The sequence below is a fragment of the Saimiri boliviensis genome, chromosome 16, assembly GCF_048565385.1.
Source record: "Saimiri boliviensis isolate mSaiBol1 chromosome 16, mSaiBol1.pri, whole genome shotgun sequence".
Taxonomy (NCBI): domain Eukaryota; kingdom Metazoa; phylum Chordata; class Mammalia; order Primates; family Cebidae; genus Saimiri; species Saimiri boliviensis.
Window position 1 is genome coordinate 36,530,620 of NC_133464.1, and position 21,242 is coordinate 36,551,861.

Sequence of the window (21,242 nt, forward strand, 5' to 3'; positions counted from 1 at the left end):
TACTCGGTCACTCCCTTACACAAATCCTACTTTAATTCTCCACACAGCATCTATAGTTGGTATTTATCTTAATGAGTTTGTTATTTATCTCTTCTCACAATAGCATAAGCTCCATGACTATTAAATTTGTCAACAGCGTTCAATGCTTTAACTTCTGAACCCAGAACAGCATCCATCTCATTACAAGTAAATGCTTAACAAATGTTTTCTTTTTGAGATGGAGTCTCGCTCTATCACCCAGGCTGGAGTGCAGTGGTGCGATCTCGGCTCATGCAACCTCCGCCTCCAGTAGGGACAGGGTTTCACCGTGTTGGCCAGGCTGATCTCAAACTCCTGACCTCAGGTGATCCACCTACTTCAGCCTCCGAAAGTGCTGGGATTACAGGTGTGAGCCACCACACCCAGCCAATAAATGTTTTCTAAATAAATGTTAACATATATAATATATATTCATATTATGCAGATGGAATTGTGCCTGATATCCCAATACAAAATTTTCTATAAAATCTAAAAAGAAAGCTATTGCTAGTTTTCAAACAAGATAAATCCTTCGTAAGAAAGAAAGAGGAGGAAAGTATTTCACCTTTAACTTGGAGCAAAAATAAAACACAGGTTAAGTCAAAGTTTAATTCACATAAAGTTTAATCATCAAGTTAATGAAAATATCAAAATTTCTGAGTTAGTGTATGGCAGAGAAAATTTAAATGTTGTTGCAAATAATACAGTATTTGGTGTTTCCATTATTGACAAGCTATGCTGCAGAAAGAGCAATCGCATTAAATCTTAGTTCATCGGGGTCACGCTCCATAAACTTCTTGCAAACTTCTATGGCATCCTATGAAGAAAAAAAAACAAAAAGAAAGTATGATTTTTCAGTGTATAAGTGTTTTGTTTACAAATGACAAACTTCATATTTTTCTAATTCATACTAATTTTATAGTGCAAACTTCCTTTTCCAAAGTGGAATTAACACCAGAGGAGTGAATAGTTGGGTGCCCTCATTTGCCATGTACGAAAGTATAAGATACAGTAAGTGTTCTTTTATTTTGAGACAGAGTCTCGCTCTGTCACTCAGGCTGGAGTGCAGTGGTGCAATCTCAGCTCACCGCAACTTCTGCTTCCTGGGTTCAAGCAATTCTCCTGTCTCAGCCTCCCTAGTAGCTGGGACTACAGTCACATGCTACCATACCTGGCTAATATCTGCATTTTTAGTAGAGACGCGGTTTCACCATATTGCTCAGGCTGGTCTCAAACTCCTGACCTCAGTTGATCCACCAACCTCAGCCTCCCAAAGTGCTGGGATTACAGGCATGAGCCACTGTGCCTGGCTGCAAGTGTTCTTAAAATGCTATTAAGGAACTTTTCACCTAAAAATCACGTTTCATTGATTCTAAGCCACACAATTTATTCATGTTTTAAAATCTCTAAAATCAGGATGAAGATACAATCAATTAATGGTATCCTGGATTTGATGAAATCTGGGATATAATGAGTAAGTCTTTCAATACTATTCCTGTCTTTTCAAATTTGACAGCTGTTCATAGAAAGAGCTCTGAAAATCTCTTTGTTGTAGATTTTTAATGCTAACTTAAATTTCCTTTTCGAATTTTCTAGAGAGAACAAGGATAAAGAGGTATCCAGATACAGAGAAAATATTATGCCAGTGACCTTTAGAGATGTTTTAAAGATGACAACATATTAATGGCACTTCAGATGGGCCAGCAAGTTTTATTGTTACCTCTAATAAAGTTTCATCACTAGTTTCACCATGGTTAATTGGAAATGGTTTCCGCCCATCTGTGGAAAACAGACAAACAATTGAATGCTTAGCTGTTTTTACAGGATAATGTATTTCCAACTTCCATTTTCCAATTCCCACAGTGAGGCAAGAAAAGTTAAAATGTCATTTTAAATAACATATGCTATAACAAATGTTCTGATATGCTAGCCATGAAGATTTTTAATGAAAGGTTATTAGTTAGACCTTTGCTTCCATGTTTGAAAGCCTAAATTATCTTCATGAACAGAATTTATTACAATGCTGGCTTTCGTTTCCTGAAAATAATATGCAAAATTATTGTTAGTTTTTAAAAAATTATGACCCAAGCTTTTATCCTTAGAAATTTTAAAAATTTCTTTTCTCACTTTAAATAGGAAGATCTCAAATAAGACAGACATGTTAAAAACAATGAAAGGGAGCCACACTATCATGGCTTATACAACACTACCACTAATTGTGTACTACCAATGCAGTGATACAGCGGAATAATCCAAATAGCCCGGAGTTATTTTACTGATCACCGAAATAACCAAGTTCACAATCAACTTAAACAAACTAGTATTTTTTGAATATTATAAAAAAAGAAAAATTCCAGAATTATTTAAACTCATGCTAACCCAAAGTCAACTGATAATTATATATCCAAATCCATAATTTCAGATGTCTTGTAAGTGGCTCCTCACTGAGTTCAACCCACAAAACACAGCCCCTTCTACAATTCCATGGTTTCTAACCATAATAAAAATTTCTGAATACGCATATAGTAATAGACTTTGTTAGACACTTTTTAGAAAATGAATAAAAATTAACATATAAATACATCTCCATATAAAATAATATTAATTTCTGTAAATTATATCATCAGAATTTGTGATTCCTATTTTTGGACTAACATTGAGATAAATATTCAAAATCCTAAAGAAACTTTTCCCTAAATTACAATGCCTAGGATGTAATTCCTAAAATTTCTAAGAACCTTTAGGAAACATTTTCCTACAACTATATTACACATGAACACTTAATTATCTCTATTTCTATGAACTTATACCACCTTTCTAAATTGTAATGTACATTTCTCAATAATATAAAACATATTCCAATATATCCTTATGTGGCAAATGCTTATTCTTCAACAGACTGTTTATAGTTATTTGACTATCATATTCATTACGTGCCATCCCATTTTGGATTTTTTAAAATCTTTACATAAAAGCAGAAGTATAAATAAACAATGTAGGCTGTTCCCTGCCTATCCAAATTATAAATTGATATACATTTTTTCCCTTTGTATTTTTCTTTCTTTTTAATTTAGAGATAGAGTCTCATTTATATTGCCCAGGCTCAACTTGACCTCCTGGGCTCAAGCAGTCCTGCCTCAGCTTCCCAAACAGCTGGTACTGCAGGCACATGCAACAGTGCCCAGCTTAATATATGTATTTTCCTGGTTTCCATCAACTTTTTGTGTGTCAATCATGACACTAAAGAGCTAATAAATTCAGTTATGGCTGGGTGTGGTGGTTCCTGCCTGTAATTCAAGAAGACTGCTTGAGGCCAGGAGTTCAACAACAGCCTGGGCAACACAGTTTAATAAATTAGCCAGGTATAAAGGCACAAGACTATAGTCCCAGCTACTTGGGAGGCTGAGGCAGGAGGATCACTTGAACCCAGGAGTTCGAGGATGCAGTGAGCTATGATTACTGCACTGCACTCCAGCCTGGGCAACAGAGTGAGATTCTGTCTCTAAAAAAATAAAATAATAAAATAACTAAATACAAATAAAAAATAAATGGCAGTGAGCAATTTTCCTTCGAATGCAGCTAAAGTAACATATAATTAATTTCAATTACTATAGACTAAGATTGTTAAACAATTGATCCTGAAATGTCAGAACTGTGTAGTTTCTTTTTAGAATAGCGGTACAGAACAAAGATTTATTATGATTTTTACTTTTATTCTAATCCTGAGTTTGGCTAACTTCAGCCCATGGGCCAAATCCAGCCCTCACTGTATTTTTAATGCCTCCTTTAAGCTAAGACTGGTTTTTATGTTTTTAAAAGACAGTATGTTGCCCACAAAAACCTAAAATATTTACGACTTGGTAAATATTTTACAGAAAAATTTTGCCAAAACAATAAAATCTAAAATTTGCTGTTGTTCCAAACACCACTACCACAAAACTGTCATTTGCCAACAACTTTGGGTGTAATTTAAGTAAATGCATACCCTGCAGAAGAATCCATGAGGCTCAGAGACTGTTACACTTACAGGCCCCTTCTAAAAGAGGCAGGAAAAAAAATGCAATTTGTGCATAGGTCATGTAACCTAAAAATCTCAGTCCAAATGGGCTGTGCCACTTACAGGCTGGACAGGGAAGACAACAGTGGCCTGATTTTTTGGTAGTAACTAAGCAATTCATTCAGAACTTGTTTTTTGCATAGTTTGAGCACAAGACCTCAGAGAAAGGTGACAGCAGAGTTGGACAAGAGACAGAGACATGACAAACACCATGAGATGCTTTTTGTTGCAGATAACCAAGATCAGCTACCATCAAATACCCAAGGACAGCCAATAACATGAATGATGGCGTTTAAACAGCAGAGACTACACAGAAATAAAAACTTTTAAAAAATATACGCCGGGCGTGGTGGATCACGCCTGTAATCCAAGCACTTTGGAGGCCAAGGCGGGCAGATTACCTGAGGTCGGGAGTTCAAGACCAGCCTGACCAACATGGTGAAATCCCATCTTTAAAAAATAAATAAATAAATAAATAAATAAAATAAAAAATAGGCTTAAAAAACAGAGATTATACAGAAATAAAAACTTTTAAAGAGTGTGCAGGCATGCCTGAGAGATATTGTGGATTAGCTTCCAGAATGCCGCAATAAAGCAAATATTACAGGAAAAGGAGTCACAAATTTTGTTTCCTAGTGCATATAAAAGTTATGTTTATATTACTCTGTAGTCTATTAGTTGTACATTAGCATTATGTTTAAGAAAACAATGTACATACCTTAATTAAAAAACACTTTATTCCAAAAAATGCTAATGATCATCTCAGCCTTCATCAAGTTGTAGTCTTTTTGCTGATGGAGGGGCTCGTTTTGATGCTGATGTCTCCTGACTGAACAGGATGGTGGTTCCTGAAGGTTGGGGTGGCTGTGGAAATTTCCTAAAATAAGACAATAATGAAGTCTGCCACATCTGATTGTTTGCCACATTTGACTCTTTCATGAAAGATTTCTCTGTACCATGTGATGCTATTTCACAGCATTTTACCCACAGCAGAACTTCTTTCAAAAATGTTGTCAATCCTCTCAAATTCTGCTGCTGATCAATTACATTTATGTAATCTTCTAAATCCTTTGTGGTTTGTGATCATTTTAACACTGTTCATGACTTCTTTATTAGGAGTAGATTCCATCTCAAGAAATCAGTTTCTTTGCTCATCTATAAGAAGCAACTTCTTACTTGTTCAAGTTTGAACCTGAGATTGCAGCAGTTCTGTCACATCTTCAGACTCTCCTAATTCCAATTTTCTTGCTGTTTTCACCGTATCTGCAGTTAGTTCCTCCAATGAAGTCTTAAACCCCTCAAAGTCACCCATGAGGAGAGAAACAACTTCTTCCAAACTCCTGTTAATGTTGATATTGTGAGCTCTTCCCATAAATCATGAATGTTCTTAATGGCATCTAGAATGGTGAATCCTTTCCAGAAAGTTTTCGATTTACTATTCTCAGATCCATCAATGGAATCACTATGGCAGCTACCGTCTCAAAAACTGTATTTCTTAAATAACTAAAAATGAAAGTCTAAATGATTCCTTGATCCAAGGGCTGCAGAATGGATGCTGTGTTAGCAGAACTGAAAATATTAATCTCCTTGTACATATATCTACCTGAGACCTCTTGGATGACCAGGTGCAGTGTCAATTAGCAGTAATATTTTCAAAGGAATCATTTTCTGAGCAGTAGGTCACAAGAGTGGGCTTAAGATATTCAGTAAGCCATGCTATAAACAGATATGTTATTATCCAGGCTATGTTGCTCCATTTATAGAGCACAGGCAGAGAAGATACAGCATCATTCTTAAGCACCCTAAGATTTTCTGAATATCAAATGAGTGGTGGCTTCAACTGAAAGTCACTGTCTGCATTAACAAGAGAATCAGCCTGTCCTTTGAATCTCTGAAGGCAGGCACTGACCTCTCCTCTCTAGCTATGGAAGTCCTAGATGGCATCTTAATTCCAAGAGAAGACTATTTCATCTACATGGAAAATCTGTTTACGTAGCCACCTTCATGGAAAATCTGAGCTGGATATTCTGGATAACTTGCAGTTTCTCCATCAGCATGTGCTGATTCACCAGGCATTTTCATGTTATGGAGATGACTTCTTTCCTTAAACCACATGAACCAATTCTAGCTTCAGACTTTCTTCTGTAGCTTCCTCACCTCTCTCAGCCTTCAAAGAGCTGAAAAAAGTTAGGGCCTTGCTCCATATTAGGCGTTAGAAAATGTTGTAGCTAGTTTGATCTTCTATCCAGACCACTCAAACTTTCTCCATATCAGCAATAATGCCGTTTTGCTTTCTTGTCCTTCATGTGTTCACTGGAGTAGTACTTTTAATTTCCTTCAAGAACTTTTCCTTTGCATTAACAGCTTGGCTTACTGTTTCACACAAGAGGCCTAGCTATCAGACCCTCCTGGCTTTCAACATGCCTTCCTCATTAAGCTTAATCATTTCTAATTTTTGACTTAAAGTGAGAGACATGTGACTTGAATGCTTAGAGGCCTTTGTAGAGATTTAATTGGCCTCATTTCAATATTATTGTGTCTCAGGGAATAGGGAAGTCCAAAGAGAGGGAAAGAGATGGGAAAATGGCTGCTTAATGGAGCAGTCAGAACATATACAAGAAATCAGTTAAGTTTGCCATTGTACATGAGTATAGCTTGTGACACCCCCAAACGATTACAATAGTAACATCAAAGATCACTGATCACAGATACCATAACAGATATAATAATAAAAACGTCTGAAATGTTGGGAGAATTACCAAAGCGTGACACAGAAATGCAAACTGAACACATGCTGTTGGAAAATGGTGCCAATAAGCTTGCTCACAAAAAGATTGCCATAAACCTTCAATTTGTAAAAAAAAAAAAAAAAAAAAAAAAAAGGAATATACTTAAAGTACAATCAAATGAGGTATTACTGAATTATTACTATCCTTAAAATGAGGAAATTCTACGTACATAAAAGAATAGAATGCTATATTTTCAAATGCTATGAAAACTCAAGAGAACAGAATAACACTTAAAAATTAAAACTATGAGGCCGGGCGCAGTGGCTCACGCCTGTAATCCCAGCACTTTGGAAGGCCGAGGCGGGTGGATCACGAGGTCAAGAGATCGAGACCATCCTGGTCAACACGGTGAAACCCCGTCTCTACTAAAAATACAAAAATTAGCTGGGCATGGTGGCACACGCCTGTAGTCCCAGCCACTAGGGAAGCTGAGGCAGGAGAACTGCTTGAACCCAGGAGGCGGAGGTTGCGGTGAGCCGAGATTGTGCCATTGCACTCCAGCCTGGGTAACAAGAGCGAAACCCCATCTCAAAAAAAAAAAAAAAAAAAATTAAAACTATGGGCTGTGTGCAGTGGTGCATGCCTGTAATCCCAGCAATTTGGAAGGCTAAAGCAGGAATATCACTTGAACCCAGGAGTTCAAGATCAGCCTGGGGAACATAGCAAGACCCTATCTCTACAAAATAAAAAAAAAAAAAATTAGCCAGGCATAGTGGCACAGGCCTATAGTCCCATCTACACAGGAGGCTGTGGCAGGGGGATTGCTTGAGCCTGGGACATCAAGGCTGCAGTTTGAAGGGGTTCCTTACAAAGACCAAGTCGACAATAATTTGAGCATAAAAATACATGATATCATGGATTATAATCATGTAAGTAAAATAGGATTCCTTAAGTCCATTCTGATTAAAAATGAATGAATGAGAGGAAAAGCAAAGCTTCTAAGATTGGGGAATTTTTTTTTAATTGCGATCTGGTAGCAGTCATAATGATAATCCAGTCATGAATAATAAATGGATGCAAAATCTGATGAGAAACTACATGACATATTTGTTAACTTTATAGTGAAGAAACTACATAAAAGTGACTAAACATCACCAGTAATGGGGCAAATTGACATCACGTGACTTGATATGATGCACTGAAAAGAACGCAGCATTACTTCTAGAGTATTCCTGCCAAAAATGCATAAATCATGAGGATAAATCAGACAGCCCAAATTGGAGGATAATCTCAAAGAAACTGCCCTATACTTTTTTAAAAAATTTAATTACTATACTTTAAGTTCTCGGGTACATGTGCAGAACATACAGGTTTGTTACATAGGTATACACGTGCCATGGTGGTTTGCTGCATCCATCACCCCATTATCTACATTAGATATTTCTCCTAATGCTATCCCTCCCTAATCCCCTCATCCCCTGCTATCCTTCCCCTAGCCCCCTACCCGACCTGACATGCCCCAGTGTGTGATGTTCCCCTCCCTGTGTCCATGTGTTCTCATTGTTCAACTCCCACTTATGAGTGAGAACATGCAGTGCTTGCTTTTCTGTTCTTGTGTCAGTTTGCTGAGAATGATGGTTTCCAGCTTCATCCATGTCCCTGAAAAGGACATGAACTAAATCTTTTTTATGGTTGCATAGTATTCCATGGTGTATATCTGCCACATTTTCTTTATTCAGTCTACCATTGATGGGCATCTGGGTTGGTTCCAAGTCTTTGCTATTGTGAACAGTGATACAGTAAACATACATGTACATGTGCCTTTATAATACAATGATTTATAAACTTTTAGGTATATACCCAGTAATGGGACTGCTGGGTCAAATGATATTTCTATTTCTAGATCCTTAAGAAATTGCTGTTCTGTCTTCCACAATGGTTGAACTAATGTACATTCCCACCAACAGTGTACAAGTGTTCCTATTTCTCCACATCCTCTCCAGCATCTGCTGTCTCCTGATTTTTTTTTTTTCTTTTTTTTTTTTTTTTTATTGCATTTTAGGTTTTGGGGTACATGTGATGAACATGCAAGATTGTTGCATAGGTACACACATGGCAGTGTGCTTTGCTGCCTTCCGTCCCCTCACCTGTATCTGTCATTTCTCCCCATGCTATCTCTTCCCACCTCCCCACCCCCCGCCCCTCCCCCATTTCCCCCCAACAGACCCCAGTGTGTAGTGCTCCCCTTCCTGTGTCCATGTGTTCTCATTGTTCAACACCCGCCTATGAGCGAGAATATACGGTGTTTGATTTTCTGCTCTTGTGTCAGTTTGCTGAGAATGATGGTTTCCAGGTTCATCCATGTCCCTATAAAGGACGTGAACTCATCGTTTTTGATGGCTGCATAATATTCCATGGTGTATATGTACCACATTTTCCCTATCCAGTCTATCATCGTTGGGCATTTGGGTTGGTTCCAGGTCTTTGCTATTGTAAACAGTGCTGCAATGAACATTCGTGTGCACGTGTCCTTGTAGTAGAATGATTTATAATCCTTTGGATATATACCCAGTAATGGGATTGCTGGGTCAAATGGGATTTCTATTTTTAGGTCCTTGAGGAATCGCCACACTGTCTTCCACAATGGTTGAATTAATTTACATTCCCACCAACAGTGTAAAAGTGTTCCTATTTCTCCACATCCTCTCCAGCATCTGTTGTTTCCCGATTTTTTAATGATCGCCATTCTAACTGGTGTGAGATGGTATCTCAATGTGGTTTTGATTTGCATTTCTCTGATGACCAGTGATGATGAGCATTTTTTCATATGTTTGTTGGCCTCCTGTATGTCTTCTTTTGTAAAGTATCTGTTCATATCCTTTGCGCATTTTTGAATGGGCTTGTTTGTTTTTTTCTTGTAGATCTGCTTTAGTTCTTTGTAAATTCTGGATATCAGCCCCTTGTCAGATGGGTAGACTGCAAAAATTTTTTCCCATTCTGTTGGTTGCCGATTCACTCTACTGACTGTTTCTTTTGCCGTGCAGAAGCTGTGGAGTTTGATTAGGTCCCATTTGTCTATTTTGGCTTTTGTTGCCATTGCTTTTGGCGTTTTGGTCATGAAGTCCTTGCCTACACCTATGTCCTGAATGGTTTTGCCTAGATTTTCTTCTAAGGTTTTTATGGTATTAGGTCTGATGTTTAAGTCTTTAATCCATCTGGAGTTAATTTTGGTGTAAGGTGTCAGGAAGGGGTCCTGTTTCTGCTTTCTGCACATGGCTAGCCAGTTTTCCCAACACCATTTATTAAACAGGGAGTCCTTTCCCCATTGCTTGTTTTTGTCAGGTTTGTCGAAGATCAGATGGTTGTGGGTATGTTGTATTTCCTGTGAGGCCTCTGTTCTGTTCCATTGGTCTATATCTCTGTTTTGGTACCAGTACCATGCTGTTTTGATTACTGTAGCCTTGTAGTATAGTTTGAAGTCCGGTAGTGTGATGCCTCCCGCTTTGTTCTTTTTGCTTAGAATTGACTTGGCTATGCGGGCTCTCTTTTGGTTCCATATGAAGTTTAAGGTGTTTTTTTCCAGTTCTGTGAAGAAGGTCATTGGTAGCTTGATGGGAATAGCGTTGAATCTGTAAATTACTTTGGGCAGTATGGCCATTTTCACGATGTTGATTCTTCCTAACCATGAACATGGAATGTTTCTCCATCTGTTTGTATCCTCTCTTATTTCGTTGAGCAATGGCTTGTAGTTCTCCTTGAAGAGGTCCTTTACGTTCCTTGTTAGTTGTATTCCTAGGTACTTTATTCTCTTTGTAGCAATTGTGAATGGCAGTTCGTTCTTGATTTGGCTCTCTTGAAGTCTATTACTGGTGTATAGGAATGCTTGTGATTTTTGCACGTTGATTTTGTATCCTGAGACTTTGCTGAAGTTGTTTATCAGTTTCAGGAGATTTTGGGCTGAGATGATGGGGTCTTCCAGATATACAATCATGTCATCTGCAAATAGAGACAATTTGATTTCCTCCTTTCCAATTTGGATACCCTTTATTTCTTTTTCTTGCCTGATTGCTCTGGCTAGAACTTCCAGTACTATATTGAATAGGAGTGGTGAGAGAGGGCATCCTTGTCTAGTGCCAGATTTCAAAGGGAATGCTTCCAGTTTTTGCCCATTCGGTATGATATTGGCTGTTGGTTTGTCGTAAATAGCTTTTATTGTTTTGAGATACGTTCCGTCAATACCTAGTTTATTGAGGGTTTTTAGCATAAAGGGTTGTTGAATTTTGTCAAAAGCCTTCTCTGCATCAATCGGGATAATCATGTGGTTTTTGTCTTTGGTTCTGTTTATGTGGTGAATTACGTTTATGGACTTGCGTATGTTGAACCAGCCTTGCATCCCCGGGATGAATCCTACTTGATCATGGTGGATGAGCTTTTTGATATGCTGTTGCAATCGGTTTGCCAGTATTTTATTGAAGATTTTTGCATCTATGTTCATCATGGATATTGGCCTGAAATTTTCTTTTCTTGTTGAGTCTCTGCCGGGTTTTGGTATCAGGATGATGTTTGTCTCGTAAAATGATTTGGGAAGGATTCCCTCTTTTTGGATTGTCTGGAATAGTTTCAGAAGGAATGGTATCAGCTCCTCCTTGTATGTCTGGTAGAATTCAGCTGTGAACCCATCTGGACCTGGGCTTTTTTTGGGTGGTAGGCTCTTTATTGCTGCCTCGACTTCAGACCATGTTATTGGTCTATTCAGGGTTTCGGCTTCTTCCAGGTTTAGGCTTGGGAGGTTGCAGGTGTCCAGGAATTTATCCATTTCTTCCAGGTTTACTAGTTTATGTGCATAAAGTTGTTTGTAATAATCTCTGATGATGGTTTGGATTTCTGTGGAATCTGTGGTGATATCCCCTTTATCGTTTTTTATTGCATCAATTTGGTTATTCTCTCTTTTCTTTTTTATTAATCTGGCTAGTGGTCTGTCTATTTTGTTGATCTTTTCAAAAAACCAGCTCCTGGATTTATTGATTTTTTGAAGAGTTTTTTGTGTCTCTATTTCCTTCAGTTCTGCTCTGATCTTAGTTATTTCCTGTCTTCTGCTAGGTTTTGAGTTTTTTTGATCTTGCTCCTCTAGCTCTTTCAATTTTGATGATAGGGTGTCAATTTTCGATCTCTCCTTTCTTCTCATGTGGGCACTCATTGCTATATATTTTCCTCTAGAGACTGCTTTAAATGTGTCCCAGAGATTCTGGTATGTTGTGTCTTCGTTCTCATTGGTTTCGAAGAACATCTTTATTTCTGCCTTCATTTCATTGTTTATCCAGTCAACATTCAAGAGCAAGTTGTTCAGTTTCCATGAAGCTGTGCGGTTCTGAGTTAGTTTCTGCATTCTGAGTTCTAACTCGATTGCACTGTGGTCTGAGAGACCGTTTGTTATGATTTCTGTTCTTTTGCATTTGCTGAGGAGTGATTTAGTGCCAATTATGTGGTCAATTTTAGAGTAGGTGTGATGTGGTGCTGAGAAGAATGTATATTCTGTGGATTTGGGGTGGAGAGTTCTGTAAATGTCTATTAGGTTTGCTCGTTCCAGGTCTGTGTTCAGGTCCTGGATATCCTTGTTGATTTTCTGTCTGGTTGATCTGTCTAATATTGACAATGGGGTGTTAAAGTCTCCCACTATTATTGTGTGGGAGTCTAAGTCTCTTTGTAAGTCATTAAGAACTTGCCTTATGTATCTGGGTGCTCCTGTATTGGGTGCGTATATATTTAGGATCGTTAGCTCTTCTTGTTGCAGTGATCCTTTTACCATTATGTAATGTCCTTCTTTGTCTCTTTTGATCTTTGTTGCTTTAAAGTCTATTTTATCAGAGATGAGAATTGCAACTCCTGCCTTTTTTTGCTCTCCATTTGCTTGGTAGATCTTCCTCCATCCCTTTATTTTGAGCCTTTGTGTATCCTTGCATGTAAGATGGGTTTCCTGGATACAGCACACTGATGGGTTTTGGCTTTTTATCCAATTTGCCAGTCTGTGTCTTTTGATTGGGGCATTTAGTTCATTGACATTTAGGGATAGTATTGTTATGTGTGAATTTGATGCTGTCATTTTGATGCTACCTGGCTGTTTTGTTGGTTAGTTGATGCAGATTCTTGATTGTGTTGCTGCTTTTTTACCATTTGGTGTGTTTTTGGAGTGGCTGGTACTGGTTGTTCCTTTATATGTGTAGAGCCTCTTTCAGGAGTTCTTGTAGAGCAGGTTTGGTGGTGATGAAATCTCTGAGTGCTTGCTTGTTCACAAAGGATTTTATTTTTCCTTCACTTATGAAGCTGAGTTTGGCTGGATAGGAGATTCTGGGTTGAAAGTTCTTTTCTTTAAGGATGTTGAATATTGGCCCCCAGTCTCTTCTGGCTTGTAGGGTTTCTGCTGAGAGATCTGCTGTGAGTCTAATGGGCTTCCCTTTGTGGGTAACCCGCCCTTTCTCTCTGGCTGCCCTTAGCATTTTCTCTTTCATTTCAACCCTGGTGAATCTGACGATTATGTGCCTTGGGGTTGCTCTTCTTGAGGAATATCTCTGTGGTGTTCTCTGTATTTCCTGGATTTGAATATTGGTCTGCCTTGCTAGGTTGGGGAAGTTTTCCTGGATAATATCCTGAAGAGTATTTTCCAGCTTGGATTCATTCTCTTCATCACATTCAGGTACACCTATCAGACGTAGATTAGGTCTTTTCACATAGTCCCACATTTCTTGAAGATTTTGTTCATTCCTTTTTGCGCTTTTTTCTCTGTTCTTGCCTTCTCTTTTTATTTCATTGAGTTGGTCTTCGACCTCTGATATCCTTTCTTCTGCTTGGTCAATTCGGCTGTTGAAGCTTGTGCATGCTTCACGAAGTTCTCGTGTTGCGTTTTTCAGCTCCATCAATTCACTTATTCTCCTCTCTATGCTGTCCATTCTCGTCAGCAGTTCGTCCAATCTTTTTTCAAGGTTCCTATTTTCTTTGCGATGGGTTAGAACATGTTCTTTTAGCTCATTGTAGTTTCTTACTACCCATCTTCTGAAGTCTGATTCTGTCATTTCATCACCCTCCTTCTCCATCCGGTCTGGTTCCCTTGCTGGTGAGGAGTTGTGATCACTTTTAGGAGGAGAGGTGTTCTGGTTTCGGGAGTTTTCATCCTTTTTATGCTGGTTTCTACCCATTTTTGTGGGTTTATCCACCTGTTGTCTGTCTCTGTCCCAGGGAGTTGGAGCTTTATGAGTTTCCGTTGCACTACTGCCTTTTTTGATTTTTTTTTTTTTCAGGTCGGACCCGCCCAGCTAGCAGCACGCCTAGCCTCTGCCTGCCCGCAGGGGCTTTGCTGAGCTGCTGTGGGCTCCGCCCAGCTGCCCTGAGCTCTTCCCTGTAGTCCTTTTTATATGGGCGTAGTTAGAACTGTCTGGGCAATGGTGGCCCCGCCTCTGTTATGGCGGACTCTCTCTGTTGTGGCAGGTTGCCTTGGCAACAGCGGGTTGCCTCGGCAACGGCAGCCTGCCTCCATAGCGGTGGAGAGTCTCAGTAATGGCGGAAGCCCCTCCCCCACGGAGCCGGACCGTCCCGGTTCAGCTGTGCTTGGTTTGAAGGGCTCAACCCAGAGGGTTTCCAATTACTGTTTTTGTTTTCGTTGTTGTTGGGGGTGGAGGGGTGGGACCAACCGAGCCTGATCACCTGGTTCCCTGACTCAGAGTCTTTTCTTTTAAGTTGAACGACCCCGCGTTCCGGTCGCTTGTTGAAAAGGCGCCGGGATCTCCCGTGCTGCGACTCACGGAGTCGGCTCGAACCGCGGCGCCGGCTCCTGGCGGATTTTTTGCCTAGGAATCTCCTGGCCTGGCTCGCTATTTCAGATGAATGGGCTATTCTGCCGTCTCAAGGCTCTGCTCGCCAGCTAAGAAGGCTCCCAGACCAGTGGTTTTTTATGGAGAACCGCAGCAACAGGGAGTGGTCACAGCAGCTGCGCGGGCGGAATCAGCCCCGCGGGGGCCAAAACAGCCGCACCGGCTGGGACTGCGACGCTGGCGACCCCTCTGCCTGGGTATCTCCTGGTCTGTGGGCAATAAGAGTTCGTCTGGAAATGCGGCGTCCACTCACCCTCTGCACTTTCACTGGGAGCTGAAGTCCTGAGCTGTTCTTAGGCGGCCATCTTGAAAGTCGGCGTCTCCTGATTTTTTAATGATCGCCATTCTCACTTACGTGAGAGTGTATCTCAGTGCGGTTTTGATTTGCATTTCTCTAATGACCAGTGATGACGAACTTTTTTCCTTATGTTTGTTGGCTGCATAAATGTCTTTTTGAAAAGTGTTCATATCCTTTGCCCGCATTGTAATAGGGTTATTTTTTCTTATAAATTTGTTAAGGTTCTTTGAGGATTCTGATTATTAGCCCTTTGTCAGATAGGTAGATAGACTGCAAATTTTTTTTCCCATTCTGTTGGTTGCCAGTTCACTGTAATGACAGTTTCTTTTGCTGTGCAGAAGCTCTTAAGTTTAATTGGATCCCATTTGCCTATTTTGGCTTTTGTTGTCATTGCTTTAGGTGTTTTAGTTATGAAATCCTTGCCCATATCAATGTCCTGAATGGTATTGCCTGGGTTTTCTTCTAGGCTTTTTATGGTATTAGGTCTTATGTGTAAATCTTTAATCAATCTGGAGTTAATTTTTACATAAGGTGTAAGGAAGGGATCCAGTTTCAGCTTTCTGCACATGGCTAGCCAGTTTTCCCAACACCATTTATTAAATAGGGAATCCTTTCCCTATTGCTTGTTTTCATCAAGTTTGTCAAAGATCAGATGGCTGTAGATGTGTGGTATTGTCTCCGAGGCCTCTATTCTGTTCCATTGACCTAGTTATCTGTTTTGGCACCAGTACTATGCTGTTTTATTACTGTAACCTTGTAGTATAGTTTGAAGTCAGGTAGTGTGATGCCTCCAGCTTTGTTTTTATTTTTTCTTAGGATTGTCTTGGCTATGCGGGCTCTTTTTTGGTTCCATATGAAGTTTAAGGTGTTTTTTTCCAATTCTGTAAAGAAAGTCAATGGTGGCTTGATGAGGATAGCACTGAATCTATAAGTTAATTTGAGCAGTAGGGCCATTTTCATGGTATCAATTCTTCCTAACCATGAGCATGAAATGTTTTTCGATCTATTTGTGTCCTCTCTTATTTCTTTGAGCAGTGGTTGAAGAAGTCCTTCACATCCCTTGTTAGTTGTATTCCTAGGTATTTTATTCTCTTTGTAGCAATTGTGAATGGGAGTTCACTCATGATTTGGCTCTCTGTCTGTTACTGGTATATAGGAATGCCTGTGATTTTTGCACATTGATTTTGTATCCTGATAATCTGCTGAAATTACTTATCATCTTAAGGAGATTTTGGGCTGAGATGATGGAGTCGTCTAAATATACAATCATGTCATCTGCAAATACAGACAATTTGACTTCCTCTTTTCCTAACTGAATATCCTTTAATTCTTTTTCTTGCCTGACTGACCTGGTCAGAACTTCCAATACTATGTTGAATAGGAGTGGTGACAGAGGGCAGCATCCTTGTCTTGTGCCAGTTTTCTAAGGGAATGCTTCCAGTTTTTGCCCACCCTGTACTCTTTAAAATAAATGTCACAGCCATGAAAGACAAGAAAAAATTTCAAGAACTGTTCCAGATTAAAGGAGACCAAGAAACATGACAATTAAATTCAACACATAATCCTGAATAGAGGACATTATTGTGATAATCACCAGAACTGTAATGGGGTCTGTCAATTAGATGGTAATACTCAATCAATGTTATAATAATTTCTTCATTTTAATATTCATACTATAGTTACATAGGAGAGTATCCAGTTGTTTTGAGAAAATACACATAGAACTTTTAAAGATAATGGGTCATCATGTCTTCAACTTTTTTCAAATGGTTCAGAAATATGAATGGAACCTAGGTAATCTGTGGAAGGAAGTATGGAAGCTCTGTATACTATTTCTGTAACTTCTATGAAAATTTAAAATTATTTCAAAATAAAATTTCTAAAGCTGCTTCAAAGTATTCTGTTACTTCAGGTAGACAGTAATTTATTAGTTAATGGTTTTTTAATCTGATTGTTCAATCAGTTCCAAATTCACCTCTAAATCCCAATGCTCTACTCTATCTGTAAGGAGTCATTACATCTATTTTAAAATATGTACTTCTTCCCCTTTACATATGCCAGAAGCTACATGAGGCCCCAAGGAAAAGGAAGGGTGATAACAAAAGAGAAAGAACTCTGTTCTTTTCATTGGTTAACCTTACAATTTATTAGACTAGGGAATGAATACATTAAAGACTACCAACATTCTCTGTTAAATATAGTTATTCTATAGAAATTAACTTGCACCACGTCTACAATCATATAGCCTTATTGTAAAAATAAAGTTAGAGTCATCTCTCAGTATCTGAGAGGAACTGACTCCAGAACACTGGCCCCCTCTCATATCAAAATTTTGAGATGTTCAAGCCCCTTGACATACTCTGCCTAAATGTTATGGTATTTGCATATAACCTACACAATCTGAAATAATTTAAATCATCTCTAGATTACTTATCATACATAATACAATAAAAATGTTGTGCTAATATTTGTTATACTGTTTTTAAAATTTTTTTTTATCGCTGTACTGGTATTTATTTTCTAATATTTTAAATCCATAGTTGGTTGAATCTACCAATGCAAGAACCCACAGAGAGCCAACGGTACTTTGAAATGACTTCTTTCTTAAAAGTTATATAGTGTCTTCTTTTCTCTTGTTTTTTTTTTGTTTGTTTGTTTTTTGTTTTTTTTTTTTTTAAGAGATGAAGTCTTGCCATGTCACTCAGGAAGAAGTGTAGTGGCTGTTCACAGGTGCAGTCATAGCACTCTATACCCTCAAACTTCTGGGCTCAAGCAATCCTACTGCCTCAGCTTCCCATGTAGCAGGGACTACAGGAACATGTCACTGTGCCCAGTGCTGTTCTCTTAATCACCATTTTCTATGCACTAACTCAATACTCCTCGCTCAACAGTCCTTTTGAATTTATTAGATCCAGACCAGAGTTACTACAAGTTTCCTTAGCAATGAATCAGCAACTAACCATCTTTGTATTGTACCTACCATTGCTCTGTCATCTCAAAGATTACTGCTATTCTTTACCACTCTGAAATTCTTTAAACTCATTTAAAAAATCTAATTCCAATAGGCTTCTAATGCTCCATCAGATCATTCTTCTTGATAAAGAATATCTAAACCAAACAAGACCTCAGTAGTTCTGCCTTTCTTTATGAAGTTCTTATTTAAAAAAAAAAAAATTTAAATCCTTTTTGTGTTGATCTTGGCATGCTCCAAAAGAGCATCATTCTTCATATGTAGCTTACCCTTGATAATATGTCCTTCCTTCTAATGCCCATTTAGCCACTGAGCCAAGAGAACTATCTAACTAGTAAAACCGAGTATTTTGTTTGTTTGTTTTTTGTTTTTTTAAGACAACTCTTTCCTTCCCATTGAGATCATTAGAGAGGTTTTCTTTTGGTCTAAATATCTTTTAGATGTTATTGTTTGCTCTGTAAGTCTCTCATTCTGAAAGTCACAATCACATTTATAGTCTCTGGTTAGGAATCATACATATCTTTGTTCTGGCCAAATCTACTTTCTTGAAGTCAACAGAATGTATCTGTTAAGTCCCAGCACTCTCCTTACTTCCTCTTCCACTAGCTATTAATTACTATTCACAATTCAGAGCAGAAAATCTGCTTCCAGCAACCACTCAGACATCTGAAGTCCCCAATCAGTGTTATATTTTTATCTCTGCAGATTTTATAAACTGAATTAGCTAGGTGTATCTTCCAAACTGTCCTGCAGGTCCATTATATACTACCAGAACAATGACTTCTTTTCATTTAAGTTTTATTACTCCTCAAATCACTCTACTATTGTAGACAACCCTCAGGGTTGCACATTTTTATAAATACTATGTTCTTTCTTTTCCTTGTCCCCTTTGAAAGGGCCATTTCTTTCTAATAAAGTATGCGATCTGTTGCTAATATTCCAAACACAAAATCCAACTAATTTTATGGATCACATTTAGAGTTCACAATCTGTGTTCTTTCAGAACTCTTCTACCTTTATACAACTTAAAAAAAATTAATGTGACAAGGTAATATTTAGAGAGCAACTGAGAGGTAATAGAACCAAAAATCACAGTATCTAAAATTACTGAAAAGAACTTCTTTTTTGTTATTTGGCTTTTTTAAAACTCAAGAAGGCCTTATGGAAAATAATAAGATTCATAATAAATATTGTATACCAATTATGAAAAAATTAGAAGTTTATTCTGAGTAAATTATCTTAAAATTATGTGATCTCCTCCAACATGTAGTGAAATCATCCACCGAAAGGTAAAATTTTTAAAAAAAGTACAGGTATAAGCCAAAATACAAAGTAACTAATCATGGGTACTCTGACATATGCCTGTAGAAACCAATGCCAGAAAACAAAGCCTCCTGCAAAGTCTTAAAAAAACACAGGGATAGTACAAAACCTGGAAAACTAGTGACACTCATTATTGAATACAAAGCCTAGTCATTATGACTATTACACTAGCTTTTAAAACTAAAGGTGGTTCAGCCAGATATTGATTGGTTCAGCCATATATTGATAACCCAGTCAATAATTTCGTAACAAATGCCAGAGTGATTTGCAGAAGTTTCCTGTAATTGTTTTTACTTTTTGCTTTGCTAAAATGAGAATATGGCATGCAAAAATTTTTGAATTATAAGTTGCTTAAACATAAAATAACATTTTTCTAGTAAACTGTCTTAAAAGGAAAACTGTCATTATGTTGAATCAATTTTATAGGGCAATCAGTTAATTTAAGTAAACACAGTAACTATCAATAGTCCTGTTTATTGTGAGTAGAGACTTTCCCATTTACCATTTCTCTCCCCAGGACAAATTAAAGTAGTTCTTACCTAATTCATAGAGATGCCCATCTACATGAACTAACGCAATAAAATGAAGATCTACTTTTTCATCTATACTTGGTGCCTGGAATAGGAGGGAAAAAATATGTATTATATACATTAGTAGGCAAACAAATTAGTCATGTATATATAAACACACACAAATGACATCAAATGATATAAAAGAACATTTATCCAATATAATTCAAGGCTTAATGTGTGATATAATGGACAAAGAGTGACCACTCCTATGTCTGTGACAGTGTGCTCATTCATCAGCAAACAAACAGTGACTAAAAGCACAACTTTCTTAATCTCTACTATCTAAAAACCAAAAATTGTGTTCACCTTAGAAGCCTCAGCACTCAGCACAATGCCTGGTATATAGAATATGCACAATGCATACTTATTGACTGAAATGAATACATAAACTGATTTGTATGCTTTTTAAAATTTGAAATAAGAAAGTTAAAATTTTTTATACATAACGTCTTTTTTTTTTTTTTTTTTTTTTGAGACGGAGTTTTACTCGTTACCCAGGCTGGAATGCAATGGCACGATCTCAGCTCACCGCAACCTCGGCCTCCTGAGTTCAAGCAATTCTCCTGCCTCAGCCTCCCAAGTAGCTGGGACTACAGGCGAATGCCACCATGCCCAGCTAATTTTTGTATTTTTAGTAGAGACGGGGTTTCACCATGTTGACCAGGATGGTCTCGATCTCTTGACCTCGTGATCCACCTGCCTCAGCCTCCCAAAGTGCTGGGATTACAGGCGTTGAGCCACCGTGCCCGGCCCATAACATCTTAAAGAAACTCTTTTCCAGTTAAATTTTAAGACATCAAAAGAGCTGTTCCCTTAATGATCTGAACTTGATAATCTTATGTTATGAACAGTGCAGTGCGAACAGTCTTTGAGTAAAATAAGCATTTTAACTAACTGAATTTTAAAAGTTTCAAAATGAATATATGCAGGAAAATGGCCTCAATGATTAAAAGGGAAAAAAGATAAGAACAAATTAAAGTACAATTCACAGTAGCCTATGCTTTTTCTCTTACTTTGACAGTTAATAAATAATTTGAAATTAAAACTACATATACATTTCTTTAGCATACCAATCAGTTTGCATGAGCAGTATCGACATTTCTAAGACATTCAGATAACATATGCAAAGTCAATACACTGATTAACTGGCACTTTCTATGATATATAGTAACTAGACAGTTAATATTAATAAGTGTTAGCTATACATCAAATCTAAATGGTTGGAAATGAAATACAGTAACTGTTACAAATGCAAGTAGAATACAAATTTTAAAGGAAAAGTTTTCAAGAGGCATAAATCAAATTATATCTCAGATTACTTAATATCCTTTCAGTAACAGATAGTTTCTTAACTAAAAAAATTACATTCTTTTCATCAAGTAACTATATATTTTCAAGCAGTTGTAATATGA

At 37.9% G+C, this 21,242-nt stretch overlaps 1 protein-coding gene across 5 annotated transcripts in view; it reads right to left on the reverse strand.

The window, feature by feature from the left end:
* UCHL3 (ubiquitin C-terminal hydrolase L3) overlaps nucleotides 1-21,242 on the reverse strand; it is an 89,906-nt gene that overhangs the window by 24,239 nt on the left and 44,425 nt on the right. For 2 of the 5 annotated variants that reach the window (XM_074387602.1, XM_074387599.1), the window contains exon 5: nucleotides 19,798-19,873. In XM_074387602.1, the coding sequence (XP_074243703.1) occupies nucleotides 19,798-19,873 (76 nt within the window). Of the gene's footprint in view, nucleotides 1-618; nucleotides 836-1,737; nucleotides 1,798-4,793; nucleotides 4,953-19,797; nucleotides 19,874-21,242 lie in introns of those variants that run through there. The other 3 variants (XM_039473160.2, XM_074387600.1, XM_074387601.1) reach the window with 3 other exon arrangements.